This window comes from Podarcis bocagei, assembly GCF_964188305.1.
Source record: "Podarcis bocagei genome assembly, chromosome: 13".
In the NCBI taxonomy this organism is placed as follows: Eukaryota; Metazoa; Chordata; class Lepidosauria; order Squamata; family Lacertidae; genus Podarcis; species Podarcis bocagei.
Window position 1 is genome coordinate 17,710,567 of NC_138138.1, and position 20,936 is coordinate 17,731,502.

General features: G+C 44.0%; 2 protein-coding genes across 5 annotated transcripts in view; both read left to right on the forward strand.

The window, feature by feature from the left end:
* Positions 1-20,936, forward strand: part of LOC308571141 (vomeronasal type-2 receptor 26-like) — a 31,274-nt gene that overhangs the window by 2,671 nt on the left and 7,667 nt on the right. The window contains exon 3 of the mRNA XM_081166570.1: positions 600-1,463. Coding sequence (XP_081022696.1) covers positions 600-1,463 — 864 coding nt within the window. The remainder of the gene's footprint in view (positions 1-599; positions 1,464-20,936) is intronic.
* On the forward strand, positions 211-19,188 carry LOC308571028 (vomeronasal type-2 receptor 26-like). 4 transcript variants are annotated; one of them, XM_081166265.1, is made up of 7 exons: positions 211-532; positions 2,618-2,693; positions 7,527-7,809; positions 11,008-11,871; positions 13,310-13,537; positions 15,556-15,682; positions 16,416-19,188. In XM_081166265.1, the coding sequence occupies exons 2-7, from the start codon at positions 2,662-2,664 to the stop codon at positions 17,312-17,314; spliced, it is 2,433 nt and encodes an 810-aa protein (XP_081022391.1). In that variant the 5' UTR covers positions 211-532; positions 2,618-2,661; the 3' UTR covers positions 17,315-19,188. The 4 variants fall into 4 exon arrangements, with proteins under 4 accessions (XP_081022391.1, XP_081022389.1, XP_081022390.1 ...); XM_081166263.1 differs by lacking the exon at positions 211-532 and adding an exon at positions 2,189-2,266 and having other exon boundaries at positions 2,567-2,693; XM_081166264.1 differs by lacking the exon at positions 211-532 and adding an exon at positions 2,189-2,266 and having other exon boundaries at positions 2,614-2,693.

A 20,936-nucleotide genomic window follows, 5' to 3' on the forward strand; every position in this document is an offset into this window, starting at 1 on the left:
AAGGAGTCTCAAAGTGGCTAACATTCTCCTTTCCCTTCCTCCCCACGACAAACACACTGTGAGGTGAGTGGGGCTGAGAGACTTCAGAGAAGTGTGACTAGCCCAAGGTCACCCAGCAGCTGAATGTGGAAGAGCGGAGACATGAACCCGGTTCACAAGATTATGACTCTACTGCTCTTAACCACTACACCACACTGGCTGACACAGGAGGCAGCTGTGCACACGTTCTGGCATTTGTGTGTGATTCTGTGCATCTGTGGTACAATAGAGGTTTGGAAAGGAAGGGAAGGTAGGACTTCATAAAATGAAGAGGTGAAATGTTGTGATGAAACAAAGGGGATGAAATGGAGAAGGAAAATTAGGGAGGAGGACAGCAGCAGCACAGGAAAGCAAGGAGAATGAACTGGAGACAGAAGATGAGAAGAAAGGAGAGCAAAGCAGGGCAGCACTCCTTGGAGGCCAAATCGGCCACCCTCCCAACTTTCTGGAGTCTCCTTCCTGAGGCAACTGGCTCATCTCATCTGTATGATGGGTAGGCCTTGAATACACATACAGTCCTTCTTCAACATTTATGAATTATGCCTCTTTATTCCTTTTAGCTCACTTATGGTTCCTTTGCTCCAGAAGATCCTGGTCAAAGCCAATCTACTTCCTTCTATAGGATGGTGCCCAATGAAGCCAATCAGTACACTGGGATTGTTGAGTTACTTCTACACTTTGGTTGGGCGTGGGTTGGGCTGCTCGCTGGAGTTAATGATAGTGGAGAGAGATTTATTCAGACACTGAAAACTCTGCTCTCCCAGAAAGGCATTTGCTTGGCCTTCTCAGAGACAACCCTGAAAATGACACATTTGACTGAGTATTATGTCTTGTATTCCCACTTGATCCAAATCTATCATGTTATTATGGAAAGTGAAGCCAAGGTTGTTGTTTTCTATGGAGGAACAACGTCCATGGTTCGCTTGCGAACAATGCTAGCGCTAGGTGAAATGGAAAATATCAACAAAACATCTGTGGGCAAGGTGTGGATTCTGACAGCACAGGAGGATTTCACAACATTGACCTACCAAATGAGTTGGGATATGAAAGTCTTTCATGGTTCCCTCTCCTTTGCAGTTCATTCAAATGTGGTAAAAGGATTCAAAGCCTTTCTTCAGGTACAGAATCCTTTTGAGGAAAATGGAAATGGCTTTGTCAAGCAGTTCTGGGCGCAGGTATTTCTCTGTTTATTTCCAAGCCCCAATACAGAGGAGCAGGCCAGTGGAACCTGCACTGGAGAGGAGAGGCTGGAAAATCTCCCTTCATCTGGCTTTGAGATGAGCATAACAAGCCACAGCTATAGCATCTATAATGCTGTTTATGCCACAGCACATGCTCTACATGCCATGTTCCTGTCCAGGACCAAATACAGGGCAGCGGTGGAAGGAGGGATGCAGGAGCTTCATAAATTGCAGCCTTGGCAGGTAATGCCTATTATAACATACAAGTTATTTGACATGGGCAGTGAAATGTTGAAGAGTACACTGAAAATATTCAAGTACTGAGTGTAGACTAGGATCCTCCACTTAACGTAAGCATAGAATTCACTTGCAGGCTGAGTTTCCCCAGAGCCAAAAGGCTTTGTTGCCCATTTCCTCCTAAAGTGAAGGAAAGTGACATGGACGAAGCCTGGTAGGACAGCTCACTCCATGGCATTAACCCCCTTCACGCGTTGATTAGATGTCTGCATGATGGTTATATGAGGCCGGTTACCCTACGATTCTCTTCCGTGGGGTGGGAAATATCCAGGCAGTGGGAACTGAAAGCCATGGATTTTTCTCTCATTTCTTCTTGGTTGGGAACGCATTAGGATTTTCCCTACAGGAGAGAAAGGAAATCATGGCTCTCTCTGTGAATGCTCGGCTTACGAACCAATTCCAATGAATGGATTCTGTTTGCATAGCAGTCCCTGCCAGTACTGAACGCTGAAGGCATCCTGAGTGTCAGTAAGGAGAGACATATGCATTACTTCATAGTTCCTATTTTTCTTCCAATGCAGCTCCATCCCTTCCTTAGGAGTGTCTCCTTTAACAACTCTGCTGGAGAAACGGTATCTTTCAGTGAGAGCAGGGAAGTAGAATCTGGCTTTGATATTACCAACATTGTCACTTTTCCAAATAACTCCTTCATGAGAGTCAAGGTTGGAAGACTGGGTGGGGAGGCTGTCCCAGGGCAGCTAATTTCCATTGATGACAACAGAATGGCGTGGCACCAGAGCTTTCACCAGGTGAGGCATAATTCCTACATCCATGAGAGATAGGAAAAGAGAATCTCTTTAACATTGAGAGATAGGAAAAGAGAATATCTTTAACAATACATTCCAACAAATCACGCTCCTTTTGAGATATTCGTTCCCCAGATTTGTCAGGTTGAGTACACTTTTTGTAAAGCATGAATAGAAAAATGAGTAGTTTGGCTCTGAGTTTGGAATAAGTATTTTAGTGTCTTCCTATTTCGAGTTGGGGTGGGGGGAAATAATACTAATTTCTGTGTGCTAAAAAGTTTATGTGCTTATTTAAATGGGCAGGTTCCACCCCTTTCGCTATGTAACTCAAATTGCCCTCCTGGTTCCAGGAAGGAGAAGAAGGAGGGGGAGCCATTCTGCTGCTATGATTGTGCTCCATGTCCTCAAGGCAAGATTTCATCCCAGAAAGGTAGGGGACACAATATATAGATGGTACTTTTCAAATGTATGAAGGAGACACCTGTGATATTTCTATTTTAACCTCAAGAGTTTCACGCTGGTAACATTTGTAGTAGCTATCCAGAACATCTGAAATCTGAATATATTATTTTCTCTCCAGATATGGATGACTGTGTTTGGTGCCCTGAAGATCACTATCCACACAGAGACCAATCGCATTGCATTCCAAAGACCACCAGCTTCCTGTCTTTTAAAGATCCTCTGGGGATGAGCTTAGCATTGTTTGCTCTTTCTCTCTCTCTCCTCACAGTGGTGGTCCTAGTCATCTTTATTAAACATCAGGACACACCCATTGTCAGAGCAAACAATCGGGACCTCACCTACACTCTCCTCACTTTCCTCCTGCTCTGCTTCCTCTGCCCATTGATCTTCCTCAGCCCTCCAGAAAGAGTCAGCTGCCTGCTCCGACAAATGGCTTTTGGCCTTGTTTTCACAGTGACCATTTCTTGTGTTCTGGCCAAAACGATCACGGTGGTTCTGGCCTTTGTGGCCACCAAACCAGGATCCAGAATGAGGAAGTGGGTGGGGAAAAGACTGGCAAACGCCATTGTGATTTCTTGTTGCCTTATCCAAGCAGGCATTTGCACTTTGTGGTTAGGAACCTCTCCCCCATTCCCTGATTTTGACATTCACTCTGCGATGAGGGAAATCATTCTAGGCTGCAATGAAGGGTCAGTTGCCCTGTTTTACTGTGTCCTGGGCTACATGGGCTTTTTGGCCATTCTCAGCTTTGTTGTGGCCTTTTTTGCCAGGAAACTGCCTGAGAGCTTCAATGAGGCCAAATTCATCACCTTCAGCATGTTGTTGTTTTGTAGTGTTTGGATCTCCTTTGTTCCAGTGTACCTGAGCACCAAGGGGAAATACATGTTGGCTGTGGAGATCTTCTCCATCTTGGCCTCTAGTGCTGGCTTACTGGGCTCCATCTTTGCTCCCAAATGCTACATCATTGTGTTAAGGCCTGATTTGAACTGCAAGGAAAAGTTAATAAAGAAGAAATAACAAATTAACCTATCATCTCTGTTTATTTGTTCCACCAGAATATGGGCAAATTCATCTCTCTTTTTCTACATTGTATAACTATGTTGTATCTTATCTGTTATAATTCCTATGTGCAATTCCTTTAAAAATCCTCTGTGGTCTCTCTGACAAAGGGATTCCCAATGCTTTTTTGACCTTATGGTGTATTTGAAAAACTAAGGAGCTGGCAGAGATGTTTTATCTGTTTTTTGCTAGCTAAGGAAGCTGCAGGCATTCAGACCCATGCTTAATCAGTTGTGAAAGTTTGAGGTTTCCTGGAGAGTTAGTGCATATTTTGTTTATTCTCACTACCTATTTAAAGCAGTGGGAGGCATTATAGTGACCCAGAGGGCCTTTAAGTAACTTTGACACCCCGGCAATGTGTGGTCTAAAATGTATAAGATATTATTAGACCTTGAAACAGAGTATGAACAAGTAAAATCCTCAATGATACATTGGGCAATAGATATTGTTCATAATCTAGATATGGAAGCATGGGAATGATTGTGGAATATGGATATAAAATTTACAGCATGTTACGGTCTAAGTGAAAATTATATGAAAATGATATATTTATGGTATCTAACATTGAGTAAATTGGCAAAAATGTATAATTCTAAATCAAATAAGTGTTGGAAATGTAAAGAGAAGGAAGGTACTTTTTAACATATGTGGGGGGGTCTTACTGGGAAATGATATATAAAGTATTGAAAAGGATGTTTAAAATAACATTTGTAAAACAAAAAAACAAAAACAGAAGCTTTTCTTTTGGGACAGAACTTATTCATGTATGGGATTACAGCGGCAAGAATGTTACTCGCCCAAAAATGGAAAGAAGAAGTCCCAGCAAAGGAAGAAGGTCTTGTTTTACAGATTTAAAAGCCTATACTTCCATGTTTACTTTAATGGATATTTTGTGATTTAAAATCTCTGCTGGGATTCTCTCATCAAAGAGTATTTACTTGCCCCAAACCTGGATCCTGGCATCTAGAGAATTCTCATTTAATACCTATTCTTCTTTGTCACCGACACAAACCACCTGCAAAACTCAGTCCCTTTCAACATTCTTTTGCCTGTCTTTGTAGGATTCTCAGTAAATTAATGACCAGATGTTTGAGTGGGAAATTTTAGGAGGTCTGATAAATTATCCCACTGGTCAGCATTAATAACAGACCCACTCTTATGTTCTTTCTCATTGGTTAATACAACATGTACTTTTGTTGGCCCAAAGATGGACAGAACGGAACATTACGAGCAGGTTTTCGTGCCATCTGTTTGATGTACCTGATGTGAAGAGCCCTAGTTATTATCTCATCTGTAATTACCACTCTTGTCATTATCCCTTGGATAATGTCTCAATAGATTTCCAGAGAATGCCAGCCAAAGTCTAAATATAGGTATAAAAAACCCCTTCCTGCCAATCTAGGTAAGGGAGAGGGCAGAGGAAGGATTTCTGCTTTTCTCTTTGTCAGGTTGCAACAAAGGATTTTAATCTGTGAATTGGTCAAGCAGAATATTGTACTGAGAGTGGTTCTGAAGCTAAGGTTTATTTTCTAGATGGAACTGAGGGTGTGTGACCAGGAAGAATATTTGCCTCAGTATGTTGCTGTTTGTTGTGCCCCTTCTCTTTCATTTGCCACATCTGGTGTGCAAACATACACGTTGCACCATCCATGATTGGTCCAGAATTCCACATGAATACTACCAACCTGGTGATCTTATTCTTGGCGGACTTGCTTCTCACCTCCTTACTGCTTCTGACAAAGAAGACTTCAAGGAAAGGCTAATGACCAGTCAACTTCTTAATACCTTGTAAAGACTTTATATGACACGTAATCAGATGTCACAAAAACATCCCCCAGCTCTGACCAGGCTTACTCAGAAACAAGTTCCACTGATTTCACTGGATTTACTTCCAGGCAGAGGTGGGGGTGGATGGGGAAATTGTTGCAAAGCTGAAGAGTTGGCTTGGAAAGGGGGAGGTGGAGACCCTAAATCTACGCTTTGTTAGGCAGCAACCCTAAGCAGGGGTGTAGGAAGGGGGGCAGGGGGGTGGGTTACCCCAGGTTCCATCACGGAGGAAGGTGTCAAAAAGGAACAATAACTGCCCTACTTGGATGGTTCATAAAAAAAACTTTTTTTAAAAAAAGATGCCTGCTCCAAAGGTCTTATCTTACTACACTAGGAATTATATAGCTATATCTGAAATTTCATGCATATCAGTTAATATCTTGACGCTCCTACACGTAAATAACTGTTTCCTTGGCCATTTTCATATGAAGTGAAGGCTGAAATTTCAGTTCAGTGGAGCCAAAACACAATCCATCCTGTAGATTTAAGTATCTGTCCACAGTCGCCTCCTTGTTATCAGAGGCCCATAATCCACATTCCTTTGTAAGAAAATATGAAATAACGTAAAACTATTTTTGCAGGCCATTTTTTTTTAAAAAAATCAATGTGTGGGAGGGTGGTGACAAGAAATTTTCTGCACCAGGTACCACCTGACCTTCCTACGCCTCTGACCCTAAGTATGCTTTCTGCATGGCCTCTGTTGATATCCGGGTGTGACTGTCAAAGTTTGAGGCCTTGTGCTCTTAAAGTGGTGTAGGGCTATTTGGTGATGGCTTCATGGTGAGAGGGGAAGAGAAGAAGGGGGGAAAGAGACAATTGCATCTAATATTTGTAGACAGGGCCTGGTTCAGTTACATTCACTCCAATTGGCCCGGGCAACAAATGAAGGTTCTGATCAGTGAGGAAATGGCGGTTAACTGTCAGTTGTGAGAAGGTACATGTGGCAAAGACCAGAGAAAGCTGAGGTGAAAGTAAACAGATAAGGCTATTTATCCTCAGTGTGCTGATAATATTTTGAGGTGAGCATCAGAACAAATGAGTTGGTGGAAATTTCAGGTTAGGAAGCAGATTTCTTAAACCAATTCAACTGTCCAACCAGCCAGAAATACAACTGGAGGCTTAAGTGGCAATTTGTATCTAGCAGTTGTTTAACCAATCTGTGAGTGAATTGGGCAGGAGTGGAGGTTTAGGGAGTCTGGTCAGAGGATGGTGTCAGCAACAGCATCACTTGAATCTCGTTCAGGTACATGTAGGACCCGTAAGTAAATATATGTACAGTGGTACCTCAGGTTAAGTACTTAATTCGTTCGGGAGGTCCGTCCTTAACCTGAAACTGTTCTTAACCTGAAGCACCACTTTAGCTAATGGGGCCTCCTGCTGCTGCTGCGTCGCCGGAGCACGATTTCTGTTCTCATCCTGAAGCAAAGTTCTTAACCTGAGGTACTATTTCTCGGTTAGCAGAGTCTGTAACCTGAAGCGTATGTAACCTGAAGCGTACATAACCCGAGGTACCACTGTATTTCCTTATTAGAGAAGGGGGGGGGGATTCAAATCAGTTCACATTTAAATGGGAACCTACCAGATTTCTCATGCTCTAAAAAGATGTTGAAATCAAAAGAGAGCCATCATTTGAAATTCACCCTTCTCCAAATTTTAGTGTACTTCTCCAGCCAAACAATGTATACAAAAATGCATATCCTGGGGTAAAATGACCCCAAAATGCATCTATTAGTGAAAGTGTTATACAAGTGGAATACAATGCATTCTTTTAACAGAACTTGTTTTACAGATATTTGTATATTAGGACACAATTTGCACTGACGTGCCGAAGAATCATCATGTGGCCCTTAAAAAATGTATAGCACACATTTGATACAATTGCATACAATGATACAGCATAAAATTCTCTGTGCAGTGTGTTGCCAAAGAACTACCAGCATATCCTGGCCTTGGTGTTTGCTGTCAAGGAGCTCAATGAGAACCCCAAGATCTTACCTAATATTACATTGGGATTCCACATCTATGACAGTTACTTCAATGAAAGGATGACCTACGCGGCTACTCTGAACCTCCCATCCACACTTGTACCCAACTACAAGTGTGACACTCAGAAACTTCAGGTGGCAGTTATTGGAGGACTTGACTTTGAAACCTCCCTCCTAATGGCAAGCATCTTGAGCATCTACAAGATCCCCCAGGTAAGATCTCCCACTGGAGACTTCTCACTCATTCACCATGATCTTTTCTATCCAGAAAGGTTTTGTATAGTAAAAAATAGTTGTGACTGACAAAGGAGAGTGATCCTGCCCTCCACAAAAAGTGTTTCCAGTGTGCCTCACACAATTAAATAATATGTTTAGCATAAAGCTGTCAGATAGTATTCCCCGCCCCCTCATATATCATTTTTAATAAGTTTTGCAATTTTATATTCAACACAATAATCAATGCTACAACAAGGAACGTATGGATTCCCATCTCCCCCACCCTTCTCCCATGACTTCCCTCAATTTCTTCTTCTGGTTCTTTAAATATTTCCTTATCCTGCCTTTCTTCTTCTACCTTGATTTTGTAATCTTTTAATTAAATATTGTTATATTCTTATCGTTTTGTACCATGTTTTTTCCAGCTGCTATATTTTTCGCCCTATAGGACGCACTTTCCCCCCTCCAAAAACGAAGGGGAAATGTGTGTGCGTCCTATGGGGTGAATGCAGGCTTTCGCACCGACCCCTCTCACTCTCCAGGCTTCAGGAGAGCCCCACCGCCAGCCCCACAAGCTCGGGGGACAGCGGGGAGGCAGAACGCCGCCATTCCGCTGTCCCCCGACCTGGTTTGGAGGCTGAGGGGAGAAGCGTGCTTCTCCCTGCCACCAGCAGCCCCGCAAGCTCGGGGGACAGCGGGGAGGCACAGGGCGCCATCCTGCTGTCTCCCGATGTGGTTTGGAGGCTGGCGGCAGGGAGACGCGTGCTTCTCCCTGCCGCCAGCCCCGCAAGCTCGGGGAACAGCGGGGAGGCGCAGCGCGCCATCCCACTGTCTCCCAACGTGGTTTGGAGGCTGGTGGTGGGGAGAAGCCCGCTTCTCCCTGCCGCCAGCCCCACAAGCTCGGGGGACAGCAGGGAGGCGCAGCACGCCATCCCACTCTCTCCCGATGTGTTTTGGAGGCTGGCGGTGGGGAGAAGCCCGCTTCTCCCTGCCGCCAGTCCCGCAAGCTCGGGGGACAGCGCGGAGGCGCAGCGCACCCAGGCTTAGCTTCGCGCAGCTCTCCGCAAACCTTGAGAGCCCGGTGCTGGGCTCCTACGCTTGTGGAGAGCTGCATGTTCTGGGGGTTGGGGTCGGGGGAAGCTCAGGCTTCCCCCGCCCCAGCCCCGTGCCTGGGGGGGGAAATAATTCCCCCCTTTATTCCCCCCCCCAAAAAAATTAGGTGTGTCCTATGGGCTGGTGCGTCCTATAGGGCGAAAAATACGGTACATCTTACACTTTGCTATTTTCCCATTATTACGTCTTCGTTTTTATGCTTGTTTTCCTAGTTGCATGTGTTTACTCAAACCCTGCTAGTGAGTCCACTTCTTTACAATGTTTCTGTAAATACAACATAAATGGTTCCCAGTCCTTTTTAAAGTGTCTATTCTCCTTGTCTCTTAGTTTCCCAGTTAGCTTCACCATTTCAGCATATTCCATCAGTTTTTGTTGCCATTCTTCTTCCATTAGTATCTTGTCATCTTTCCATCTTTGGGCTAGTAGCATCCTAGCCACTGCTGTAGCATACATAAATAATTTCTTCCACTCTTTTGGCAAGTCTTGGCCTGTAATGCCTAACAAAAACGCTTCTGGTCTTTTAACAAAGGTTGTCTTAAACATTTTTTTCTTTTCATTATAAATCATTTCCCAATAACTTTTGATTATTTTACAGTTCCACCACATGTGATAAAACGTGCCTTCACCTGTCATATAGTATTGACCCTTCAGCAACATTTAAACATGCTTGCTATAGGTAGGCATTCCTCATCCCCTTTCTTAAGCCTTTTCTCTCTGCTGGATGTCTGAGCAGTGTGTGCTACATGCCTCCCCTGACTCCTCTAGTTAGTCTGGTGTCTCAAACGCAGTGGATGATGTGATCCTATTTGTTGCATTGAAGTAAGATTCAGTGGCAGCAGAATGTCTGGTAGAACCTTTCTGCAACCCACTGTGAATTGGGGTGCATACCTGAAAATATTAGAAGGAAACCCAGATTGCAATCCAGAATCTTGTGGTGAGCTTCTGCTCCTGTTTATTCTGGCAAGTCATCACACTACTGGAAGGATTAGTAGAGCACCTGCAGTGAATGTAGAAGGTCAGTCCGTGGCATCTTTGATTAGGTCTCCTACCACTCCACATAATCAGTGGCGAGCTAGATGGATCAATGGTCTGACACAGCAGTAGGCAACTTCCTGTGTTCATCTGAGGCATTTAGCTGTGGGATGCTTTAATTCACAGAAGTAGCAGTAGCAGGAGGGGGTAGCAGTCATAGTAGGGTGGGTGGGAGGGAGAGACAGCACTATGCACTAAGTGCCTGAGCTAGAATTCATCTCAGGATGCTTCCAGGCTGTTACTATGTTTGAATAAGATTCAGTCACATACCAGCAAATTCAGGTTATGCAGTTAAAGGTGATCTGGAGGTTTTGTGAGCAAGCCCCCCCCCCCCCCCAGTGATGCCAACTTGAAAAAATATGGGGGCAGGCAAGACCCCTCCTGCAAAATGACACAGTGCGCACACACCATTTGAATGGTAATGCCCATCACCTGTGGGAGGGGAGGGCAGCCCCCTCAAATGTTTTATTGGGGAGTCCAAGGGACCTCAGGCCCAAGGCTTTGGCCCCTATAGTGTGGCATAACATTTGCTTGATGCCGCGTTGTTCAACCAACTCCTGCATTTCTGTGGGTTCAACTAGATGACCCTTGTTTTCCTTCCAACTCTACAATTCTAGGATTCTTTGAAACTGCCCCACACATTGTGGCCCTTGAGTGGGACTCTGTGGGTTAGGGGTTTGACAAAGGTAGGGAAGGGAAATTAAGACACCATGAAATGAGAAGGTGAAATGCTGTGGTGAAACTAGGGTGCAGGAAAGTAGCAGTGCAGGAAAACAAGGAGAACAAACTGGAAAGGGAAAGGGAGTAGGTGGGAGAGGAAAGCAGGACTGCACGGAAACAAAGAGAAGGAACTGGAGAAGGAAAAATGGGGTGGGGAGAGGAGAGGGAAAGAGGGTATGCAGAAAAGATTTTCCATGCAGAAAAGATCTGCCACCCTCCCAGTTTTCCAGTGCCTTCTTTCCTGGGGCAACTGTCTCAACTCACCTTATAATTAGTCAGGAAACGCATGCCCAATCAATTTATGGATTATGCCCCTTTATTTCCTTTTAGCTCACTTATGGCTCTTTTGCCTCAGAGGATGCTGGTCAAAGCCAATCTACCTCCTTCTACAAGATGGTGCCCAATGAAGCCCATCAATACACTGGGATCGTTGAGTTACTGCTGCACTTTGGTTGGACGTGGGTTGGGCTGCTCGCTGTGGATAATGACAGTGGAGAGAGATTTATTGAGACCCTGAAACCTCTGCTCTCCCAGAAAGGCATTTGCTTGGCCTTCTTGAAGAAAACCCCAAAAATCACATATTTGGCAGAGTATTATGATCTGCAGTCCTACTCAATCCAAATTTATCAAGCTATGATGGAAAGTAAAGCCAAAGTTGTTGTTTTCTATGGAGAAACAATATCTATGACTGACTTGAAAGAAATGGTAACACTCGGTGAATTGGAAAATGTGACCAAGACATCTGTGGGCAAGGTGTGGATACTGACAGCCCAGGTGGATTTCACAGCACTGACCTATCAAATGAGCTGGGATATGCAAGTCTTCCATGGTTCCCTCTCCTTTGCAGTTCATTCAAATATGGTGCAAGGATTCAAAGCTTTTCTCCAGGCACAAAATCCTTTTGAAGTGAATGGAAATGGCTTTGTCAAGCAGTTCTGGGAACAAGCATTTCTCTGTTTATTTCCAAACCCCAACACAGAGGAGCAGGCCAGTGGAACCTGCACTGGAGAGGAGAAGCTGGAAGATCTCCCTTCATCTGGCTTTGAGATGAGCATAACTGGCCACAGCTACAGTCTCTATAATGCTGTTTATGCCACAGCACATGCTCTACATGCCATGTTCTTGTCCAGGACCAAATACAGGGGAGTGACGGAAGGAGGGGTGCAGGAGCTTCAGAAGCTGCAGCCTTGGCAGGTAATTTCTTTCATGAGATACATTTTATTTGACATGGGCAATGATGTATAAATCAGTACACTAAAAATGTTTGAGCACTTTGTGTAGGATCAGATTCTCCCCCTTGTTTGCAGAGAAGTTGCTCATGAAGGAGCAGCACAGTGTCAGATCAGAGGATCCCGCTTACAGTTGTTAAGCAGGAGGATCCAATCCTGCAGGGCGCTGTGTTTTTGTGAGCAGCTATCTTTGCAGAGAAATTGTCAGTGCAGGATGATCCACTCTAGCACTGTTCTGCTCCGTCACAAGCAGCCTCTCTGCATACAAGTTAATCGGAAGATCCGATCCTATACTGAAAGACAGGTCCATCAGAGAGTGGAGCGGCTGGTACACTTGCCCTGTTCATCAAAAAGCTAAACTGGTCACGGGGCCCTGCCAGGGCTTGCTGAAATTACGATATAATGACAAGAACACCATGTGCATCCCAGCTGCCCCATGCCTCAGACAAGCTCTACATGGGCCTCCTGATCAGAAAAGGGGAGAGTCGGCAAGGCATGTTCTGCAGCTGAGGAAAAATCTAGGGAAGAGCAAGCACAGCACCCACAGAGGTTGTCCCTGACCAGCAAAAAACAAACAAGTAATGAAGAGGACTTAGTGAATTTCTTTAAAGCTGTTTTTTGTATCTTAGCTGAAATCATTAAGGTATGTCATTCTTGTTGGAAATCCCAGGAAGCCAAAACCCAAGTTTTCGGTAAGGAAACCATAGAGATTTAACATGAGAAAACATGCACCGATCAAAGCACAGAAATATAGTATGTGCTCTTTCCAGTGAATCCCACTGAAGGTTATAATATAGTTTACTTACAAAATTCTTCAAAGGTAGCATTCATGTGCTTTTCCATATAGCAGTCAGAAAAAATCTGCACAGGGAGTAAAACATAACTTGATTACAAAATGGTAATAGTTCCTAAACAATTGGTATAGAAAACACTAGTTTCATATTCCATTGTTGTCTGAAACAAGAGAGGCAGATTAAATCCATGTGACTGGAGGGAGCAGAGAATTCACACTTAGGCTGAGTAGAAAACAGGATTTGTTGCCCATTTCTTCCCAAAGTGAGGGAGCCTGGCAGGACAGCTTACTCCATGGTATTAACCCCTTCATGCTGAGCATATGAGGCTGGTTGCCCTCTTGCAACAGCGGCAGATATCCAAGCAGTGTGTCCTAAAAGCCATGGATTTTTTCCCTCATTTCTTTTTGTTCCGGAAAGCATTGAGATTTTCTCCATAGGAAACAATCGAAATTGTCAGCGCACTAGGCAAATTCTCCACTTACTAACCATTTATCAGGGATAGCTTACTTTTGCATATCTATGTGTACTGACAGTCTGGAGACATCCTGAGTGCCAGCAAGGAAAGGCATTTACATGACTTCATAGTTACTATTTTTTCTTCCAATGCAGCTCCATCCCTTCCTTAGGATTGTCTCCTTTAACAACTCTGCTGGAGAAACGGTATCTTTCAGTGAGAGAAGGGAAGTAGAAGCTGGCTTTGATATTACCAACATGGTCACTTTTCCAAACAACTCCTTCGTGAGGGTCAAGGTTGGAAGGGTGGGTGTGGAATCTGCCCCAGGCCAGCAAATTTCCATTGATGACAACCGTATGGTGTGTCACAGAAGCTTTCACCAGGTGGGGCATAATTCCAACATACATGAGATACAGGAAAACAGAGCATTATTGCACTTGGAGATCATCAGTTCAGCTCATCCCTGGCTTTCCAGCCTGATTCAAAACATTTCCCTTTGCAATACCTAAGAAAGTAAGATGAACTTGTGGAGTCAGGCCAATGGCCCATCTTGTCCAGCATCTGCATATGGCATAAACATGGCTGTTGGGCTGGGGCTTTCTCTATCCCAGGTTTTTACATGAGCCTTTTGTCAAGAATAAGGTGTTTGTGGTCCGAGGACCCGACCCCCGCAATGCGAAATGAATACACAAGGACACATGATATAAGGTTAATGGGCATGGAAAGGCCACAACTTTATTGATTACAGCAGTAAAAAGGTATTGGCTTAGGCATTGGATCTCAAAACAAGTGGGTTTATTCACCAGTAGGTGGAGCCTGTTGATGCTAATCCAACTATAGACTCCCCCCTGATGTCACCGAGGGTCGTGCTATGGCCTCCCGCCAAGCAGGCATCGGACAGAACACACGACCGCCAGATTCCTTTAACGGAATACCCAAAAATTGAAGGCATAGGCGATGGCCACACCTAGCCCTTCGACACACCACAACACATTAATCCAATGCCTAACCTACCCACCAATACCACAAAAGTTGTGACGATTGCTACGAGGTAGGCAAAAAAACCAAAAAGCCTAATGCCAAATGGAAAAACTCCTACCAGGCCCCCTAGACAACCAGGGCGACCAACCTAAGGTCCATAGCAAGGCCAATAACCTAAGCCCTAACTCTAAGGGAGTGGAGGGTGGGTGACTCGCGACGAGACGATGGCGAAGAATGAGGCCGGGGAGAGGCTGGTGCCGCAGCAAAAGGCTGCTGGACACGCCCCCTCCGAGGCACCTGGTTGGATGCCTCTAGAGGGGCGTGGGCGCCAGCCAGGTGAGGTGGAGGCAGGGGGCAACGCCCCCTGCTAGGGGCGGTGCTCGGGCTCCCGGCCACAACCACTCCCCTCTCTTTCAGGGAGGAGAGTCCTTGTTGCTCAGGTGGGAAGGAAGCAGGGGCCATGTAGGTTTGTGGGTAGCTGCCCTGTGTCACCAACCATAGAATGAGGAAAGGGGCTTCTTAGATTGTGGAAAACTCAAAACAATAAATAAGGGCAAAGGAATAAATAAAATCAGCTGTCCCCCAAGAAGACTCGCTTGGCACCTTCTCTACATATCTTTAGGTACCATGTAAAAACATTCCTATTCTCTCAGGTGGTTATTGTATTGCACTATGTATGGCCAGGGGACTTGGGTGGCGCTGTGGGTTAAACCACAGAGCCTAGGACTTGCCGATCAGAAGGTTGCCGGTTCAAATTCCCACAACGGGGTGAGCTCCCATTGCTCAGTCCCTGCTCCTGCCAACCTAGCAGTTCGAAAGCACGTCAAAGTGCAAGTAGATAAATAGGTACCGCTCCGGCGTTTCCATGGGCTGCTCTGGTTAGCCAGAAGTGGCTTAGTCATGCAAGCAACATGACCCGGAAGCTGTACGCCGGCTCCCTCGGCCAATAAAGCGAGATGAGCGCCACAACCCCAGTCGGCCACAACTGGACCTAATGGTCAGGGGTCCCTTTACCTATGTATGGCCAACCAGGTGCCTGCTGGTAACCCACAAGCTGAACATGAATGAACACAAGACCACTCTTACACTTGTAGATCATCCTTGGCACTGCACCTCAGTCCTCTCCAAGAACCATGAGTTTTTACATGTCCTATGACTGGAGAATTGGGAGTGGAGCATGTATTACAGTATGTATGGAGATACATAATGGGGGCAGAGCTGGTGAGGATGAGCCCCCAATCCACTTCCCACCTTGAGCCCTCATGCATTCCTTCTGAATGCCAAAAGGGGGCTCAGTTTTGGCATTAGAGCAGAATAAGTAACTTAGTGTCTTCCTGCTTCTAGCTGGAAGGAATAGGAAGCCAAAAGTGCTGCTAATTTCTGTGTGCCAAACTGTTTATGTGTTTCATTAAATGGGCAGTTTCCACCCCTTTCTGTGTGTAACCCAAATTGCCCTCCTGGTACCAGCAAGAAAAAGAAGGAGGGGGAGCCATTCTGCTGCTATGATTGTGTTCCTTGTCCTCAAGGCAAGATTTCATCTCAGAAGGGTAAGAGACACAAGATAAATACTTTTCAAACATAAGTTATATTAGAAGTTGTGGAGAAAATTAATAAATAATTAGTACTAGGTACATTTTTGTATTTATTGTTTGTTTGGAGAATATATCACAAATTTTTAGAGAATTACACATTTTGCAGGGTAACTATACAGTGGTACCTCGGGTTAAGTACTTAATTCGTTCCGGAGTCCGTACTTAACCTGAAACTCTTCAGAACCTGAAGCACCACTTTAGCTAATGGGGCCTCCTGCTGCTGCCGCGCCACCGGAGCACAATTTCTGTTCTCATCCTGAAGCAAAGTTCTTAACCCAAGGTACTATTTTGGGGTTAGCAGAGACTGTAACCTGAAGCGTATGTAACCTGAAGTGTATGTAACCCGAGGTACCACTGTACTGTACTTTGGTTCATGTGTTGGTTCAAGAAGTGCAATTTAGATAACTTTCCCATTCAAATAGCAACAAAATCAAATTTCTCCTCCATCCCTCTTTATAGACAGCCCCCATAATGGACACTGTCCTAAAAGGAAAATGTTTGTTATGCATTACTTAAGTTCTTCCCGTCGAAAGGTTCTTTCCGGTGTTTAGTCAGAATCTCATTTCTTGTAATGTGAAAAAAGGAGATATCTGTGATATTTCTAATTTAACCTTAAGAGTACCATACTAGCAGCTTAGTAGTCACTCTCCAACACATCTGAAATAATAATACATTACTTTCTTTCCAGACATGGTTGACTGTGTTGCATGCCCAAAGGACCACTATCCACGCAGAGACCAATCACAATGCATTCCAAAGACCATCAGCTTCCTGTCTTTTAAAGAGCCTCTGGGGATGAGCTTAGCATTGTTTGCTCTTTCTCTCTCTCTCCTCACTGTGGTGATCCTAGTCATCTTCATTAAACATCAGGACACACCCATTGTCAGAGCAAACAATCGGGACCTCACCTACACTCTCCTCACTTTCCTCCTGCTCTGCTTCCTCTGCCCATTGATCTTCCTCAGCCCTCCAGAAAGAGTGAGCTGCCTGCTCCGACAAATGGCTTTTGGCCTTGTTTTCACAGTGACCGTTTCTTGTGTTCTGGCCAAAACGATCACGGTGGTTCTGGCCTTTGTGGCCACCAAACCAGGATCCAGAATGAGGAAGTGGGTGGGGAAAAGACTTGGAAGCGTCATTGTGATTTCTTGTTTGCTTATCCAAGCTGCCATTTGCATTGTGTGGTTAGGAACCTCTCCCCCATTCCCTGATTCTGACATGCACTCTGCGATGAGGGAAATTATTCTAGGCTGCAATGAAGGGTCAGTTGCCCTGTTTTACTGTGTCTTGGGCTACATGGGCTTGTTGGCCATTATCAGCTTTGTTGTGGCCTTTTTTGCCAGGAAACTGCCTGAGAGCTTCAATGAGGCCAAATTCATCACCTTCAGCATGTTCCTGTTTTGTAGTGTTTGGATCTCCTTTGTTCCAGTCTACCTGAGCACCAAGGGGAAATACATGGTGGCTGTGGAGATCTTCTCCATCTTGGCCTCCAGTGCTGGCTTACTGGGCTCCATCTTTTTCCCTAAATGCTACATCATTGTGTTGAGGCCTGAACTGAACAGCAAGGAGTGCTTAATAAAGAGGAAATAGCAAATGAGCAAATCCTCTCTATTTTTTGTTCTATGAAAATATGGGCACCTGCATCATATAATTACCTTGCATTTTATGGCAGGTATCCTTTGGAAATCTATATTTAAACATTTGGCTATGTGTCCTTTGTTACATCTGAATCCAGAAACTCTTTTGGATATAGTTTTTGTTTTGGACTTTGAGTGGGAGATATAGCTTGAGTCACTGGATTATCCTTTCATCACATTGTATAAAGAGAAGAACATCAATATATTTATATATAATGATGGAAGAAAAACGCCCAAAATAATAAATTGTCTTCAAAAATCGCCAACAGAAGAAAATTCCTGATCACTTTGAGAAGGGGTAGAAGGAGCGGTTATCCTCCATGAACTTAGAATAACAAAATGAACACTAGACGATAAGAATTTCTAGCTTGTCTGTATAGAATCACAAGGACTGCTTGCTCAAGCTATAAGGCCCAAGTTTAGAAGCTTGGAACATCCATCTCAGACATACTTTCTTGTTGGGGGGAAAACAATGAGTTTGTTAACCCTTCCTTTCTTGGAACAGGCAATCTTGCCCTGTTTCTGAGACATTTATCTACAGAATGCTTTCATTCCCAGCAGTAGCTGGAGGAGGCAGCAGCTGTAGTGGGAGGGGAAAAGAAAGCATCGTGCATCGAGTGCTTGTTCTAGAATCAAGGTGACCTCTGTAAATCTCAGGATTCTCCTGGACTGTCGGTATTTTTGAGCTGAATACAATCACATATCAGCAAATTCAGGTTCTGCAGTTAAAGGTGACTTGGAAAGTGTGGGATAATGTTTGCAACACCCTCTAACCACCTGACAAATGAATCAGAATGAATACTAAATGAACAGCTTGCATTGTCTAAGCACCCCACAAACTTTGTAGAAACCGATTGGAGCAAATATTCAAATAGACTATCTGGATATGCCCTCAAAGCAATATTGGGCTGCTGGCTTCTCATTCTTTTGTACTGTTAACAAAAAGATCAAGTAAACAGTGAATTGTGTACATTTTATGCAGTGAAATTGTTCACTATTTGTAACAGTTAATGCGCCATGGACATAATCTAGGAAGAGTTAGTCTTGGCTAAAGCTCATTTAAAGTTATGGAGTATGACCTGGGCTACAATTCTGAGACTGCTTTCTTGGCAATAAGTTGCACTGAAAGAACTTTTGAATAAATAAGTTTTCAGCTGAGCTGCTGCTTTTATTAATAGCCAGTCTTATTGATTTCTGGTATGTGTGTTTACCTAAAATTCAGTGGATAACAACATTGGTCTTTTTACCAGGCTTGTTTCTATAAGATGGGATGGGATGTGTGTGAATGAACAGTTTGAAGAAAGAACAGTTTGAACATGAGTGAAATTCAGCTCCATTTTATTAAGAAATACAATACTACCACACTTTATTTGAAAAAATGTCAAACAATAAGATTGGTAAATAAAAAATAGAATTATATTCCATGACCTGCTTTGGATACTGAATACACCTGGGCAATCGTAAAGTTTCATCTTGATACCTCAAGGATGTCTGGCTATTTGCTATTTAATTTTTATTTATTGCATTTATATATTGCCTCCCCAACAAGTTCTCTGTATGATTTACATAGATACAGTCTTCCAGGCAGTCTACATATCTGAGGTTCTATCAGAAACATGAATAGTGCAATTTGCAACACGATCCTTCATTTTGGCAGGAAAAACCAGAAAAAATTTTTGGGGTGGGTGGGGGGAAATACCTGGATATTCTCATACGAACCATAGGATGAACACTGCAGTTTAGTTATGTGCCAGTATGGTGTAATGGACAGACTATTGGATTTGGATTAGGGAGTTCTGTGTTAAAACCATTGCTTTAAAAAAAGAATGCAGAGGGAAAACAAAGAAGGCCACAACCAATATCATGAAATAGGTGGCATATATTGCTTGGATATTTTGATCTTTCAGCCATCATTTGGCAAGAGGGCTGTGTCTCCAAGTGAAGCTCACAGCTGTTTGTTCTATTTCCAGAACCTTTGCTTAGCCATGAAGCTTAAAGGATGGTTTTAGGCAGGTCACTGAGCACAAATGAGTGAAACCTTTCTGCTATGGTGGTTCGAGCTTTGCTTCCCCTTGCCTTCACTCCTCACAGGGCACACACAACCATTCCCAGATTTCAATCTATCTTTGGTGCTTTGATTTTTTTCAAAGTTCAACATTTTTGTACTTGCTTTTGTTTGTTTTTTACTGTCGAAAAATTGTTCCAAAAGGTGTGGGTGGTGGCAAGAGCTGCTTTTGTGACAGACACAATCTGCACTGTGTAATCCAGTTTCTGCTGAAAACCAGAATATCTATCTGGTGGCGGGTGGGGATGGGGAGTACGGCAGAGGTGCTCAAATTGCAGTATGCGTATTTCCATATTGGAGTTTACTTTTAAATTATGGTCTGTACACACCTTCATTCTCGCTGAAGCTTGGCTCACAGAATTCTCGGGAGAGGGAGGATAAAATGGGATAGATCCAGGAATGTCACTATGAGCTCATTGTAGGGAATGAAGCAATGCAGATTTGATCAGAGCAGGAGAAGGGTCGCTCGATCACTTGGCCTTTTTCATATGAACGAGTCTGCCACTGCTCATATGAAAGAACTACTGTGGGGTTATTTTCTTTATTGTTGCATTAAGTATTTGTGACATTGTTTAATAATCACATAGAGGTAGAACAGGCAAATTAAAGGGGGGTGGATGAGACAGATCACAAAAGCATGTAAGCAAAGGGAAGGGAAGCTAGATCAACAGGAAGAAAACAGAAGAGTAAAAACAAGACGTGAAATAGTGAGATTGTAAAGCCAATTCACACATTCCTGGGATGGCTGCTTGAAGTGTGTTGTGCTCAGTATCTCTCTGCTTGTGGGGAGTAAGTAGTTCACGCACAGTCCATAAACTAAACCCAGCAACCACATTGACGTTGCTGGGCTAAGGCACTGAAAACAAAACCCCATAGTCTTTGCGGTCTGTGCAGTGTTTTCAAGCAGGTTTCCAGTAGCTGACACACACCTGAGTCCATTGGCCCAGAGAATGGGAAAGGGAGAGGGAGAGGGGGGGGGGGAGAGAGAGAGAGAGAGAGAGAGAGAGAGAGAAAGAAAGAAAGAAAGAAAGAAAGAAAGGGTGAGGTTGTGCACATGCCAGGACTGAGAAGTTGAAGAAACAGACAATAGGCAATCCTGACACAGGGGTTAAAAAGAAGAGAAATATATGGACTCCACAAAGAGACAAGTGAGCAACTGAAAAGAATGGCCAGGAAGGAAGAGTCAGCAAGAAATAAAAGAACAGAAATAAGCATGTGCAGTTGAAGTGAGAGTTGACAAGCATGCATAAGGGGAGAAGAAAGGAGTGCATGAGAGAAAGGAAATCAGCAGCAAAGCAAAAAGTGTGGGAGAGCAAGAAGTTTCTCATTTCAATGAACTGGTTCTTACTCCAGAATATAAGATAACCACAAAAGTACTCACAAAAAACAAAACAGCTTTACAGAACCTTAAAAGATTAACAGATTTGGCAACAGCTAGACCTTCATCTCCTGCCAACCTAGCAGTTCAAAAGCACGTCAAAGTGCAAGTAGATAAATAGGTACCGCTCCG